We start from the raw sequence: 12,771 nt of genomic DNA on the forward strand, positions 1-12,771 counted from the left end.
TGAGCCCCACACCTACTCACTCTGGCCTGGGCCTGCTGCCCTTCACATTGCTTCCTTGCTCAAGTGTCCTTAGCGGACATTAAGAAAGCCCAGTTTGGGGGCTGGAGAGATGGCTCAGCGGTTAAGAGCACCGACTGCTCTTCCAAAGGTCCTGAGTTCAATTCCCAGCAACCACATGGTGGCTCACAACCATCTATGGGATCTGGTGTGTACTTGTATACATAAATTAAATAAATAAATCTTTAAAAAAAAAAAAAAAAAAAGCCCAGTTTGGAAGGAAGGTGGGGGCAGGAAGAGTGTCAGCCTGGGCTTCAGAGCTGTCACTTCTGTTTGAGGGACTTCATATGAAAATGGTCTCTTTGTAGCCCATGCTGGCCTGGCCCACTATGAGAGCCCACCATGTCCTTCCCGTTTGGTTATATTCCCCTTAAAGTTAAGCCCAGAAATTGGGAAACTGAGGCAGGAGGACTGATAGAGTTTAAGGCCTGCCCAGGCTACTGAGACCCCACCGTAGTAAAGAGAAGTTAAAGGAAAAGTTAGAGTGAATGTCTACAGTACTTAGCGGTTACTGTGTGGGACTCTCCTTTGGGCAGACAGTTGTGGTTTTCTACATGGCAGGGGCAGCCCAGGGACAGGTTGCGACTTGCCTCATACATGTGATGGGCCTAGCTGGGTCCTCAGGTGGGATGGAGCAGTCTCCATCTCAGTGTACCCTACCTGCCCTGTTGCAGGCTAGCCCCTCCCCCAAGGGCATGTCTCCCTGCCCCGTGCAGACATGGGCTGCAGGTTGGGACAGGTGTCGCTAAGCAGCTCCCTTGCTGCAGTGATGCGGACCCAGGGCAGCCTGCGGCTCATCCTGAACACGAAGCTGTGGGCACAGATGCAGATGGACAAGGCCAGTGAAAAGAGCATCCGCATCACAGCCACGGACGCTGAGGACCAGGGCGTCAAGGTCTTCCTGATCTCGGTGAGCTTGAGGGAGGGCGGGGGGTTCCGGGGATGACACTGGCTCAGCACTGAAGACTTTGATGTTACCAGTGGGCAGGCCAGGGCCTACGTGTGCGCACGGGCGCTGCCTAGCCTGGCTGCTTGCCACTTCACACTCTGCCTCCCCAGGCCAGCTCCAAAGACACAGGCCAACTGTATGCTGCGTTGCACCACCGCATCCTGGCTCTGCGTAGCCGGGCCGAACAGGAACAGGAGGCCAAGGCACCCCCACCTGAGCCAGGAGCCACCCGGGCTGCCGAGGAGGAAGACAGTGATGAGGATGCTGTGCTGGCTCCTTCAGGTGTCACGGGGGCCGGTGAGCACCATGGGACCAGTGGGAGGAACGCCAGTTAGTCTCCGTGACTGTGCTGGGACTGAGAGACCTGCTCTCCCCCTCACCCCCCGCAGGCGCAGGCGATGACGGTGATGGTCAGGCTACTGGGAGCACATAGCAGCGGAGCCGCTGTACCAGGCTGCTGCTTCGTCGTCTGTCTGCTGCTGCCCATCCCTCCCTGCAGGCCGTGTCATGGTGGTGTCTATTGCCGGGGTGGCCACAGGCTGGATCCGAGTGTCCCCTCTGCAGCAGACGGGGACGCCAGGATGCGGCTTGGGACTCAGACCTCATCATATTGATGAGCAGAAAGAACGTTCCCCGCCTTCGTCCGATCGAAATGGCACATTGACACTTGTCACAGCTTCGTGGTGACCATCCCTCCCTGGGCAGTGACAGTGAGAAGTCTGGGCTCAGCATTCTGCTGAGTGACCTGCTGCCTGCTCGGCTTTCCTCTGCCAGGCCTAAGTGGCAGCTGCCTCTTGTTCTCTGGTGGCTTGGCTCCCCAGGTCGAGTGAAGCTACACTCGGGCTGAGCTGACTTGACGCTCTTCTGGGTGGTGCCCAGCCCACACAGGGGCTCCGTAAGTTGGGTCCTGAGAACACCTGTCTGGATGAAGGTTTTGGAGCCAGGAGACTTTCTGCCCTCTTGCCTGCCAACCTGAACCACCGGGGTCACCCTTAGCATAGCACAGCCCTGAGGTGACTGACCATCCTTTGGACTGTGTGGTCCCACCTCTGGCCTGGCCACTCCCGGGGAGCCAGCAAGGACACCAGAGGCTGCCTAGCAGGTGGGCCACACTGCTTCCAGCCTTAGCCAGCCAGTGACAAGTGAATCCAGACGTCACCCATGTGTTTTGGAACATTTATGTAAGATTGTCATATGAAATGTATTTGAGAACTGCATTAAAACTTTTAACTAAAGCCCCAGACTCTTTTGCACCTGGCAGCCAGACAGGCTGGATTTAGCCATGGAGGCCCCTGATGGGGTCAGTAATCAATCCAGCCATTGCTAGGCCTGTGGGTGGCCCTGCCAGAGACCTGGTCCAGCCGGTTCTTCAACCTCCATTCTCACACATCCCCCTCCCTCTTTCTAGTTGGGGTACCCTGGGACAGTGGTGGCAGAGGGTGGCAGGTGGAAAGGGACTAGGCTAAGTGCAGCTATTAGGCGGGTGAGGGCAGCTATGTCAGAGGTGCCAGGTGCTGCTCACCATGGCTACAAACTCTGGGTCTATCCATTGAGGTGCTGAGTCTGCTGTAGTAGTCTTGGAACTCAGGTAATGTGACCTGCGGATGGGCAGACTGTGAGTTGCAGCAGGTTGAGGGAGACCCAGGCCAAGGACACTGCTCTGGGGAGGAGGCATCAGGTAGACACACACACACCTGCCCATCCTTCTCAAAAGTGTCAAAATTGTAGAGGAATTGGTGGAGGACCTCATCCTTTGTCCACTCTCCACTGTACACCTTGGGGAGAGCCTGACCACTGTACACCCCTCATGTGGTCACCACACCATCCCCAGTCTGGTCCAGCTTGGCAGAGGCAGCTACAATGACAGCTTCCTGAGTCTGGGCAAGTGTCAGCACCCCACACCAGCCCTTCAGTCACTGAGACCAGCCTCACCTGTAGCACCTGTAGGAACTCCAGGTCCAGGGTCCACTGCCATCACAGTCCCAGTGCCTGCACAGAGCCTCTGCCTTGCCCACCTCCAGCCCCAGCTGTGACAGGCCCGGCCTCAGCTCCCCTGCATCCAGGGACTGGCTGCCATCCTTGTCCAGGCAGTGGAAAAATCTGGGGATCACAATGGGGTTAAATGGAGGGGGACTACCCAGGCCAGAAGTGCTAGTGTTGCTGGGAGTGAAGGCTCACCTGGCCTGTGTCTGGATGCCTGGGGCCCCTCCTTGGGGTCATTCACAGTGTCCATTATGGGTACAAGCAAACAGCTGTGGTGGGACAGAACTCCCAGTGCGTTTCTGCACTCAGCCAGCCTGTCACAGCTTGGTGGCACCACACAGCCCAAGCAGAGCTCCCCATACCATTCACCTGGCCTGTTTGTGTCCTCAGTCCTGGGGTGGAGCTCCAAGTAGGTCTGTGCATCCTGCCTAGCACAGCCGTTGCTAGGCAGTATGGCTCTGGGGACTGGGAGGGGCCTAGCTGTAATCCCGTGTCAAGCACATTAGCCTGCCAAGGAGGGCCTCATGAAGTGACTCCCAGATCCTCTGGACACAGCACTTTGTGGAGTTTGGCTGGAGAAAAAGCTTTGTTCCCTGTGCCACTCAAATCACACTGTCCCACTCTGGACTGACAGGGTGGCCTAGCCAAAGCTGGCCTAGAGCTATTTGGACAAGGTGGCACTTAAGATGGGGACATAGCTGAAAGTCTAAAGCTAAGTTGGGTCACCAACTAAGAGCTTATCTTCAAAGACTAAAAACTGGGGCCCGATGGCATATGGCTATAATCCTAGCATTCAGAACATGGAGGGACAAGAGTTCCAGGCTATGTGAAACTGTCTCAATGTCAAGAGAAAAATTATCCATGGCTTTGCAAGCCAACCAGCATGATTCAGTTAATGAGAAACTGAAGTGACATTTTGCTGCCCAAATAGATGATGGCCTGTTATGCTCCAAACACTGGCAAATAGCAAAAAATGCCTCATTGTTTTTAGATTTTAGTGCTTGCTATGGAACCCAGAGCCTTGGCATGCGAGGCTAATGTCGCTAAGCCACACCCAAGGCACTACTGCTTTTCTATAGAGTAATATAAAATATAATTAACTCTTAGAGTTGCTAGAGTGAACCCTTTCACAGTGCTGAGGTGGAAAATAGTCTCAACCCTCAGCTAGCTAGTCTAGTCTCTATAGCCCAAGCTTAATAATATGCAAGGCTGGGGGTATCTTAGCATTACAGCCCCCACCTAAGATAGGCCATTGAGGGGCTGGGGGTCTGGTCAGGGGTGGGGCCTGCCTAGGATCCCCCCTGTGAGAGGCTGGAAAGCCTGAATAATGAGTTTAAATATTCGTCTTGTCCCCTGAATTGGAAGTGGCCTTGGTTGTTTCCCTTCACTTCTTTGGGCTGAGTTTCAATTGTCTCTGGGAATAACTAGAACATGGAGGCTGTAAGACAGCTTAGCTCCAGCCCCCTCCATTGTAAAGCGTGTGTAAGACCTAGCAGAGTCCTACCCAGTCTCACAACAGGAAAAAAGGTAGAGCCCAGGTTGAGAAATAACCAATTTATTCTGGCGCAGACAGGCCTGCCTTCCCCTATACAAATAGCTCCCTCTCTCCTCCATCCCCAAGATAAAATGGGCCTCTGTCTCCCATAGCTGAGGGTCTGTCAGACTCTGGGCACACTGGATGGCTGGAAGATCTTCTGTTTGGAACAGCCCATCTTCCACCTTGGTGGCTGCTCAACGACCCTGAGCACAGGGACCATGAAACTCAACGGAGACCACCTCTGGATGTAAGGGTTTGTGGGGGACCCTCTCACTGCTCTTGACAAGGGCAATGTACCTTACCATCTTAAGCCTAGACAGCATAGATACCAGGATTTAAAAAAATAGATTCTCTTGGGGTGCAAAGGAGACTATCTACAAAAACACTGTTGTCCCTGGAAACTAGGAAAGGGCTCATCAGCTATCCAGGAGGTTTCTGGCTAAGGCAGGGCCTCCAGGGCTGTGCTAGGCACTGATGGAAACAGAAGACAGAATTTCCTGCTTCCTAGTCACTGCTTTCCCCCTGGAAAGGTGGTCCCAGGATGGGGCTGTGCGTGGTTGCACAAGCCTGTCATACTAGTACTAGAGATGCTGAAGCAAGAGGATCAGGAGTTCAAAGCCAACCTAAGCTATATTAAAAGTTTAGAGGCCAGCCTGGGCTACACAAGACTAAGCTTCAAAACACCAAACCAATCAATCACAGTACAGGGCAGTGACCAGCTGGCCCGAATTACTTTAGAGATGCTGGTGGGAAGGCCCCTCCAGAAAGGGGCATTTGAGAGTGACCTGAGTGTCAAGGAACCAAGTGTGGAACCAGGGAAAGACATTGAGGCAGAGGGAACAGACAGTGCAAAGCCTGAGGCACTCTTGGTTGTGGTGTCTCAACCCACCTGCTCTTCCTAGAAGGAAGGGTAGAGTTATGGGAAAGAGATCCAAGGCTAACTGTCTTCTTACTCAGAAGCAACGAAACATGAGAGGGGATTCCGCTTGGTATGAAGAATGGTTCAGGAGGCACAAGAGTAAGAAGGGGAGGGTGGACTCCCATCAGCAGGGCATAGGGTTCACATCTATATTCAAAAGTACTTGGGAAGCCTAGGCTATAGAGACCCCATCTCAAACAAAAATACAAACAAAATCCCCACAGGTGGGTGGGCGCCCGTCAACCTAGCAGAGATCCATGCTATACTCCTGACCCAGCAAGTCTGAGGCTGGCCTGGCTACCTGGATCCCTGTCCCAAACAGGAAACACTACGCTTCAGAGTCAGATCTGGAGATGAGGGTCAGTCCCCACCATCCCACTCATGTTGGGATGCTTGGCTTTGGACTTTGTGTGTGCATGCTAGGAGAACGTTCCACCCTCTGAGTTACTGCCCTTGCCTTTGTTTCTAAAATTATTTAAAATCAGTGGAATGTAGCAGATATTCCAGCACTGGGGAAAAATTGTTTTAAATGAGATCTTGGCTTTAAACCTGTTTTGATGTTTAGATGAATTAAGACCCCTCTAGGACACTGGTGATGTTCAGGACTCTAGGAGTGAAATTCCCAGAGGGCCTTGACCTGAGATGTGTCAGGGCAGCTCACACTGTGGTTCCAAACACAGCAGGCTGCTGGTCATCCTGGCCCTCCTCCTCCCTCATGCTGTTGCCCAGGGGTGGGCCAGGCCCATCAGGAAGTAGCTGGGCCCCATGGCTGTGGCTGGAAGGCAAGGGGCCCAGTTCCTCTGCCTCCTCCAGGGTGGCCAGCAGTGCAGCCAGGGGTGGCCGTTGTCGAGTGATGTCCTGCAGCAGGTCAGCCCGAGGCTGTAGCTCCTGGATCATCTGGTCCCTCTGCTCCACTGCAGCCTGCAGGCTGCGAACGGTGGCCTCAGAGCTCAGCAGCTGCTCTTGGAGGGTGAAAATCTCCCTGGTGAGAGGACCAAATAAGATAGTTACCTACAGGGGTGCGGGGGTAAGGTTGGGGGTGGGGGCATCTACCTGCTCTGGAATCCTCTGAGGCTCCCTATGCCTCCTCCTCTGCTGCTTATGTGGAAGTCAGAGTTGGTTCGCTCCTTACACCCCATGGGATCAAATTCTTCGGCATTCTTAGTGGCAACCAAGTGTCTTTACACATAGCACCATTGATGTCATTGGTAAAGCACCCTCAGGCTCACAGCAGGCCTGGCCCCTGCCATCCCAGCACTCCAGAGATGGAGGCAGAAGGACCAGGAGTTGAAAGCTACATAGTGCCTTCAAGGCCAGCCTTCTCTCAAAAACAAAACAATGCCAGTTTTGTGTGTCCTTCAGTAGGATTTCCTCTGGTTCACAGCTCTGTGCCTTTGTCTACCGATGGGGTCCCCTACCCAGCAGCCTCCTTCGATCATTAGACACAATACTCTTGCACCCCCCAGGGCAAGCAGCACTAGCGGAATCGGCTTTGTGGGACAGCTGGCTTCATTTTAACACTTTGAAACGCTCTCATGTAACCCAAGCTATACTCTTAACTTCCCACGTAGTCGAGAATGGCCCGAACACCTGACCCTCCAGTCTCAGCCTCCCCAGTGCTGTGATGTCAGGCATTTAGTGCTTTGGAAACTTTTGCTCTCGGGTCCCAGCCCTTTCCACCTCTCTCCTTCGGGATGTCCTCCGGGCCTCCTCCTCCTCACCGGTCCTTGGCGCGACCCAGCTCGTCCAGGGCCGCGCGCAGCTGCTGGTCCTGGCAGGCCAGACGCTCGGCCTGCGCACGCATCGTGCGCTCCGCCGCCAGCAGCCGCCTCTCCAGCTCCGCCGCTCGCCGGTGCACGGCCGCTAGGTGCGCGTTCGCCTCCCGGATCTGCAGAGGTGGCGGCGCAGACATGGCCCCGGGCCGCCATGCAGGCTCCACCCAAACCAGCCAGGCCCCGCCCACAACGGGAAAAGTCCCGCCCCTTGAAGCCCGACCACTGACGCACTCCTCCCAGGCTGCCGCTGCATTAATTCAAACATTCTCAAGAGGCCCCGCCCTACTCCGAAGTAACATCAGACACGCTCCCGGAGGAAGGCGCGTGCTTTCTCTTGGGCTCTCACTATTGGCCACAGTTCTTATAGGGGCAGGCTTAAGTGCGGTCACGCCCTGTAACCAATGCTTAGGTCCCTTTCCGGAACAGCTCCTGAGTCTGGCTACGCCTCCTTGTGCAGCGAGGACGTAGACCAGCGCAGAATGGGCCTAGTTTCCGTCAATTACAATCCTCACACTACGATTGGTCCCCTGCTCCCAGTCTGGCCACACCCCCAAATAGTTACACGCGGTCCAGATTCACAGTCCGGACCCTTGATTAGCCAGCCACTTTTGCGCTATGTCCCACCACGTCACTACGTGGAATTCTGCCTCGCGCTGTAATATCTGCACTGCGATTGTCCTACCTTCTGTCAATTTCGAGCATTGACCCGCCTGACAGTGTAATCGATGTACTACAATGGTCTGTCAACCTGTCAATCCCTTGGATGGACCATCAACGTTCTCCGTACTAGGAACCTAGTCTACGCTAGAGCTGGAGGTGTTTTTCTTCATAGCGTCAGTTTACCTTTCCAGGAAAGATGTCACGGGTGTCTCTGTCCAGATTCACTTGTGGACTGAGCACCACACATTTCTTTGCTACGCGAAATAGGACGTCCGTACTAACCTGCGCTGTGCGCATGCGCATGCGCACAGGCCATGTCCATGTTCGTGGTACTCAATAAAGTTGCGCGCTGTGAATCTCGCGAGAGTTGGCTTAGCGGGCTAACCTTGAGCTCGCCCAAACGCCGTAAAGTCTGCTAGGCTGGCTAGGTACGGCCATGGCCAAGCGGTTTTTCGAAGCCTACAATGAGACCCCCGACGGCACCCAGTGTCATCGCAAGGCCTACATCACTACTGCCTTAGGCGGCCTTTGTGGTGAGCGCGGACCCAAGGGCGGAGGGCAGGGAACAAAGGTCAGAGGGCACGCGGCGGTCCAGGGCTCTGGGACCGTAAAGGTGTAGGAGCTTGGTTGAGACTTTTGAGCTGCGTAGACACGTCAGCCCCTAGAGTTTTCAAAGAGAATATCAGAGAGTAAAAGCTGGAGGAAATGTGAAGATCATTTTAGCATTATCGGGGTTTTTTAGGGTTAAGGGGTGATCGGGTCACCGGAGTGTTTGAAGACAAGTTCTAGTGTTGCCCAGGCTAGACCGTAGACTATACAGCCGAAGATGGCCTTGAGGTCCTCCAGTCAGGCCTGTAACTTATGATCCTCCTCCTGTCTCAGCTGCCCAAGTGCTAGGATGACAAGGCTACACCCTGACATAGCCTCTGGAAGATGTTTAAGGTTTTGGGGGTTTTTTGTTTTGTTTTTTTGGTTTTTTCTATTTTCCACCACCACAGAACATATTTATTTGGTATTATTTTTAAGTGATTTAAAGTGATTTAGTTTTATTTTACGCTCATTGGTGTTTTGCCTATATGTCCGATCATCTAGAATTGGAGTTACAGACAGGTGTGAGCTGCCATGTAGGTGCTGGGAATTGAACCCAGGTCACCCGGAAGAGCTCTTCCATTTCTCCAGAACTGAGCTAGAACCATCCCTCCAGCACTATTTACTATTATTTTGAGATACGATTTTCCTATGTAACCCAGGTTGGGTTGGAACGCAAAGAAATCGTCCTGCGTCTGCCTCCCAAACACCTAATTCCGGAAATTTCCAAGTAAGACACACTTGTTTGGAAGGCCAATTATCTTTTGGGGATGCCATGAGGTTGCCTTCGGCATTTGGGATTCTTAAGATGCCCGAGGCCTGGTTCATTCACTCATGCTACCCATCATGACTTCATTCAGTGATGAATTTCCGGTGTTTCCATGGTCCTCACATGCATTAATCTACCCAAGACTTTGCTCGCACCAGGCAAGTGCTGTAGGGTCAAGTGATTGGGGGATTTAAAATGGACAGAACAGCCTGGTCGTGGTGGTGCCCAGCACTTGGTGGGCAGAGGCAGGTAGGTCTCTGTGAGTTAGCCAGCCTGGTCTACAGAGCAGAGTCCAGCACAGCCAAGGCTACACAGAGAAACCTTGTCTCAAACAAAACAAAACAAAAAAAAAAAAAAAAAAAAAAAGGAAGGAAGGAGAGAATGTGAGTATTGGATTCGGGGATGAGTGTGCGCACTGTTGGGGTTGGACTGGAGTCTGTCTTGGGTAGACATTGAGAGTAAGCTGGCCCTTTTCAGAGGTGCCATGTCAGAGCTGCAGAGGAAGGAGATGGACGGTTAGATCTAATTTGAAAACTCTTCCCTGTATCCTACCTCCTTTGTTCCCAAGCTCCCTGCCCGGCTCCCCTAAGGGAGACATTGCAGGAAGGCTGCCTTCCTAGCAGGGTCTAGCAAATTAGAGGCACCGTGAAGCCCACCATTGAACAAGTAAGGTCTTAGGGGCCCTCAGTGAGAGGATGGATGAGTGAATGAATTCCTGCCCTGCCAACACGGATGGATGGCTCATGGGTGCTGCAGGTGGTGCAGAGGCTTGGCTGTGTTTCTGCTGGGCCATGGGAGAATCGACACAGGGGCTGCAGTTAGAGAGTGGAGGGCAGTCAGTCTGGGTTACCAAAGTCACCCAGGGTCCCTGTGGCCTCACCAGTCCCAATCAAGATTCCCACTGGCCCTAGGTTCAAGTCCTGCTGCATCTGGGAAAAGATGTCCCAGGAACCCCCAACAGTGGGGTTGGGTTCCTGTGTGAGCATTCTCACACTCTATGTGCATAGAAGCCGTACTGAGGTTGAGGCAGAGCAGTGTTTGGGCTGGAGAACTACAATGCCTTTGAGGTCTCCAGCCCAGCACCCAGCCCCATCTTTGCTCCGCTAGGCCTCAAAAGAAAAAAAGTTTGGGTCTTTAGTCTGTGTTGAAACTGAGACTTCAGATCTGTAAGTGCTCAGTGTCCAAACCAGAACTCCAGAGCTCACCAGGAAGGGTGTGTATGACATCCCCTGAGGCTGGAGAAGGGTTGGGGGGCCAGATCCATTGCCCTATGACCAGCCATGCAGGACCACCTCAGCCTAGTGGCTCTGCTTTTCTGGGCCACTTAACCTCCCGTGCAGAGGAACAACAGCAGAACCATCCGGCCTGGAGGATGAGGAGCAGTGGTGGGCCTTGTTGCCCGTGTTAGGGATCCTGTGTCAGCTGCCCCAGAGAGCTGCACACAATGGGGGGCTGGGGCTGCTTCTCCTGGTCTGGTCTGATTATGATTCCTGTCCTGCAGCCCACCAAATCCTGGGCTCCTGGCTCAGCACCCACCTTGGCCTTGGCCTGTTGTGTAAACCATGGTGTAAAGTTTGGGGTGGCAGGGGCTGAAGGAGATGGAAAAGCTGACTGGTGTGGCTGTGCAGTGGGCGGGGGAGGAATGGGGCCAGCCAGATGTAGGGACACGTCTGGGCCGCGCTGCCGGCACGTGCAAGGATTGGCATCCTGACCTCAATTGCTGCCAAGTCGGATTAGGCTGAGGTCCCAGACCCTTGGAAAATATGGCATTTGATGAGGCTGGAAGAGTCACTGTGGCACAGCGCAGTTGATGGTAGGATGTCAAGTGTCAGGAGCCACCATCACCCCACTGGGGCAGGGCCCTGCCTCAGTTATTGGGAAAAGTGAGAGCTGGCCCTAGGCTCTGGCCTAGCAACACTGGCCCTGGGTTCGAGTCCTGATGTATCCTGGAAAGGCATCCTAGCAACCTCTACCCTCTTTCCCTCCTACAGGCCTAATAAGCTCTGCTTACAGCATCACACACAACCCTGCAGATTCTCCCCTGGAAGCCGTGGCCAGGGTCGGCCGGTTCACATTCACTGCAGGTGAGCTAGTGTCCTGCTGATAATGACACAGGCCATTCAGAGGCTACTGGAACCACTGGGTAGGATCCTAGGAGACTGACTACAAGACTGACTAAGGGCTTAGAAGGGCAGAGGGTGGTGGTATCCAGCTTTGTCTGACAGTCAGGTGCTAACTCAACACTGCCTTGGTTTCCCCACCTCCAACCCCCTTTACCCCTTACAGCTGCTATTGGAGCTATGTTTGGCCTTACCACCTGTGTCAGTGCCCAGGTCCGAGAGAAGCCAGATGACCCCCTGAACTACTTCATTGGAGGTTGTGCGGGAGGCCTGACACTGGGAGCACGAAGTGAGTGACTACCCCCTGGGACAGTGTGTAACCACTGACCACTCCAGCCCTTCCCTCTCTGTCCCACACCTGGCAAAGGCAGTCACTGCCTTCTCAACAGCAGGCAGCTCTGTGGTAGTCACAAGAGCTACAGGTACCCACAGCACTCAACACTGCCCAAGGGCCCCATGCCAGCTGCTCCGGCCTGCCATCCCTGTCACAGATAGTGAGAGGAGGCCTGTGTCCTGCTGTGGGTATCCCTGCCCATCCCTTCATCATTGGGACTTAGAAACTGGGAACCAATGCAGCTGTCCCTACCCACCAAGGGCCATGTGTCCTGGGGACAGGAAAACATGCTGGCTCTCAATTCAGCTGTGAGCAAACTGTGGGAAGATTTAGCAGGGAAGTCTCCCCACTTCCAGGAGTCAGGGCTGACCCCACTCACCCTCCCCACACAATGTCTCGAGAGTTAAAGGGTTACTGGTACCGGGCATCTCCTGGGGATGCTCGTGGACCTTACCTGGAGCACCTCGTGCCTGATGCCATCCTTCTCTACAGCTCACAGCTACGGGACCGCCGCCATTGGCTGTGTCTACATGGGTACCGCGGCCGCCCTGTTCAAGATGGGCAAGCTGGAGGGCTGGGAGCTGTTTGCCACCCCCAAGGTGTGAGCCAACCTGTAGCAAATAAATGCTGGATGTCCCTCCTGTGGGCAGTGTCCTAGAAGCAGGCATGCGGCACAAGATGGCCATGGGGACGGGTGCATAGCAAAACGCAGATGAGATGACAGAGGCCCAGGACTGCACTTGGCACACAGGGTTCACTGACAGCCAAGGGGAAGACCACATGCTCCTGCCGGCCAGCCTGGTGTGGGCTGCCGACCTGGGTCTGCAGACAATGCAGATCCCCATGGTCAGCTACCAGTGAGTGGCAACCCGGCCACCCCCACGCTCAGGTTGTGGGCTGCTCCTGCTGGGCCTATCCCCAAAGCCAATAGCTTCTGGAAAACCTGCCTGGGCCCCACACACCAGTTGCTCCAAGTTTCTGGGCAGTGGAGCAGAGAGTCCTGGATGGGCCATTCTGTTCTGCAGGCCGCTACAAGCCCAGAGCTGGGGCTGGAGCCTGTCAGCCTGGCCAGGTGACACG

General features: G+C 54.3%; 4 protein-coding genes across 26 annotated transcripts in view; 2 read left to right on the plus strand and 2 right to left on the minus strand.

Moving 5' to 3' along the window:
• The window catches only part of Ranbp3 (RAN binding protein 3), a 37,107-nt gene extending 34,866 nt beyond the window's left edge, over positions 1-2,241 (plus strand). For all 21 annotated transcript variants that reach the window (XR_015628867.1, XR_015628868.1, XR_015628869.1 and 18 more), the window contains 3 exon segments: positions 825-967; positions 1,117-1,303; positions 1,396-2,241. Coding sequence is in view for 16 of the 21 variants with exons in the window: in NM_001399356.1 (NP_001386285.1) it covers positions 825-967; positions 1,117-1,303; positions 1,396-1,439 (374 nt within the window). In the remaining 5 variants the exon portion in view is untranslated.
• A 212-nt stretch (positions 2,242-2,453) lies between these two features.
• Positions 2,454-3,412, minus strand: Caps (calcyphosine). Its single transcript, XM_087569113.1, is given in 3 exon segments — positions 2,454-2,550; positions 2,552-3,179; positions 3,352-3,412. Coding segments are annotated over 3 exon segments (735 nt in total). The 3' UTR covers positions 2,454-2,504.
• A 1,116-nt stretch (positions 3,413-4,528) lies between these two features.
• On the minus strand, positions 4,529-8,159 carry Vmac (vimentin-type intermediate filament associated coiled-coil protein). Of its 3 annotated transcripts, XM_087566976.1 has the most exons (3): positions 8,064-8,159; positions 7,167-7,333; positions 4,529-6,427 (listed from the first exon to the last, which is right to left on the minus strand). In XM_087566976.1, exons 2-3 carry the CDS (start codon positions 7,247-7,249, stop codon positions 6,103-6,105), a joined length of 408 nt encoding a protein of 135 aa, XP_087423102.1. In that variant the 5' UTR covers positions 7,250-7,333; positions 8,064-8,159; the 3' UTR covers positions 4,529-6,102.
• Positions 8,160-8,268: 109 nt separating this feature from the next.
• On the plus strand, positions 8,269-12,332 carry Ndufa11 (NADH:ubiquinone oxidoreductase subunit A11). The gene is given in 4 exon segments (NM_212517.1): positions 8,269-8,413; positions 11,229-11,321; positions 11,524-11,646; positions 12,184-12,332. Coding segments are annotated over 4 exon segments (426 nt in total). The 5' UTR covers positions 8,269-8,316; the 3' UTR covers positions 12,297-12,332.
• Positions 12,333-12,771: the final 439 nt, after the last annotated feature.

The sequence above is a fragment of the Rattus norvegicus genome, chromosome 9 (genome assembly GCF_021556685.1).
Source record: "Rattus norvegicus strain SHRSP/BbbUtx chromosome 9, alternate assembly SHRSP_T2T, whole genome shotgun sequence".
Classification (NCBI taxonomy): domain Eukaryota; kingdom Metazoa; phylum Chordata; class Mammalia; order Rodentia; family Muridae; genus Rattus; species Rattus norvegicus.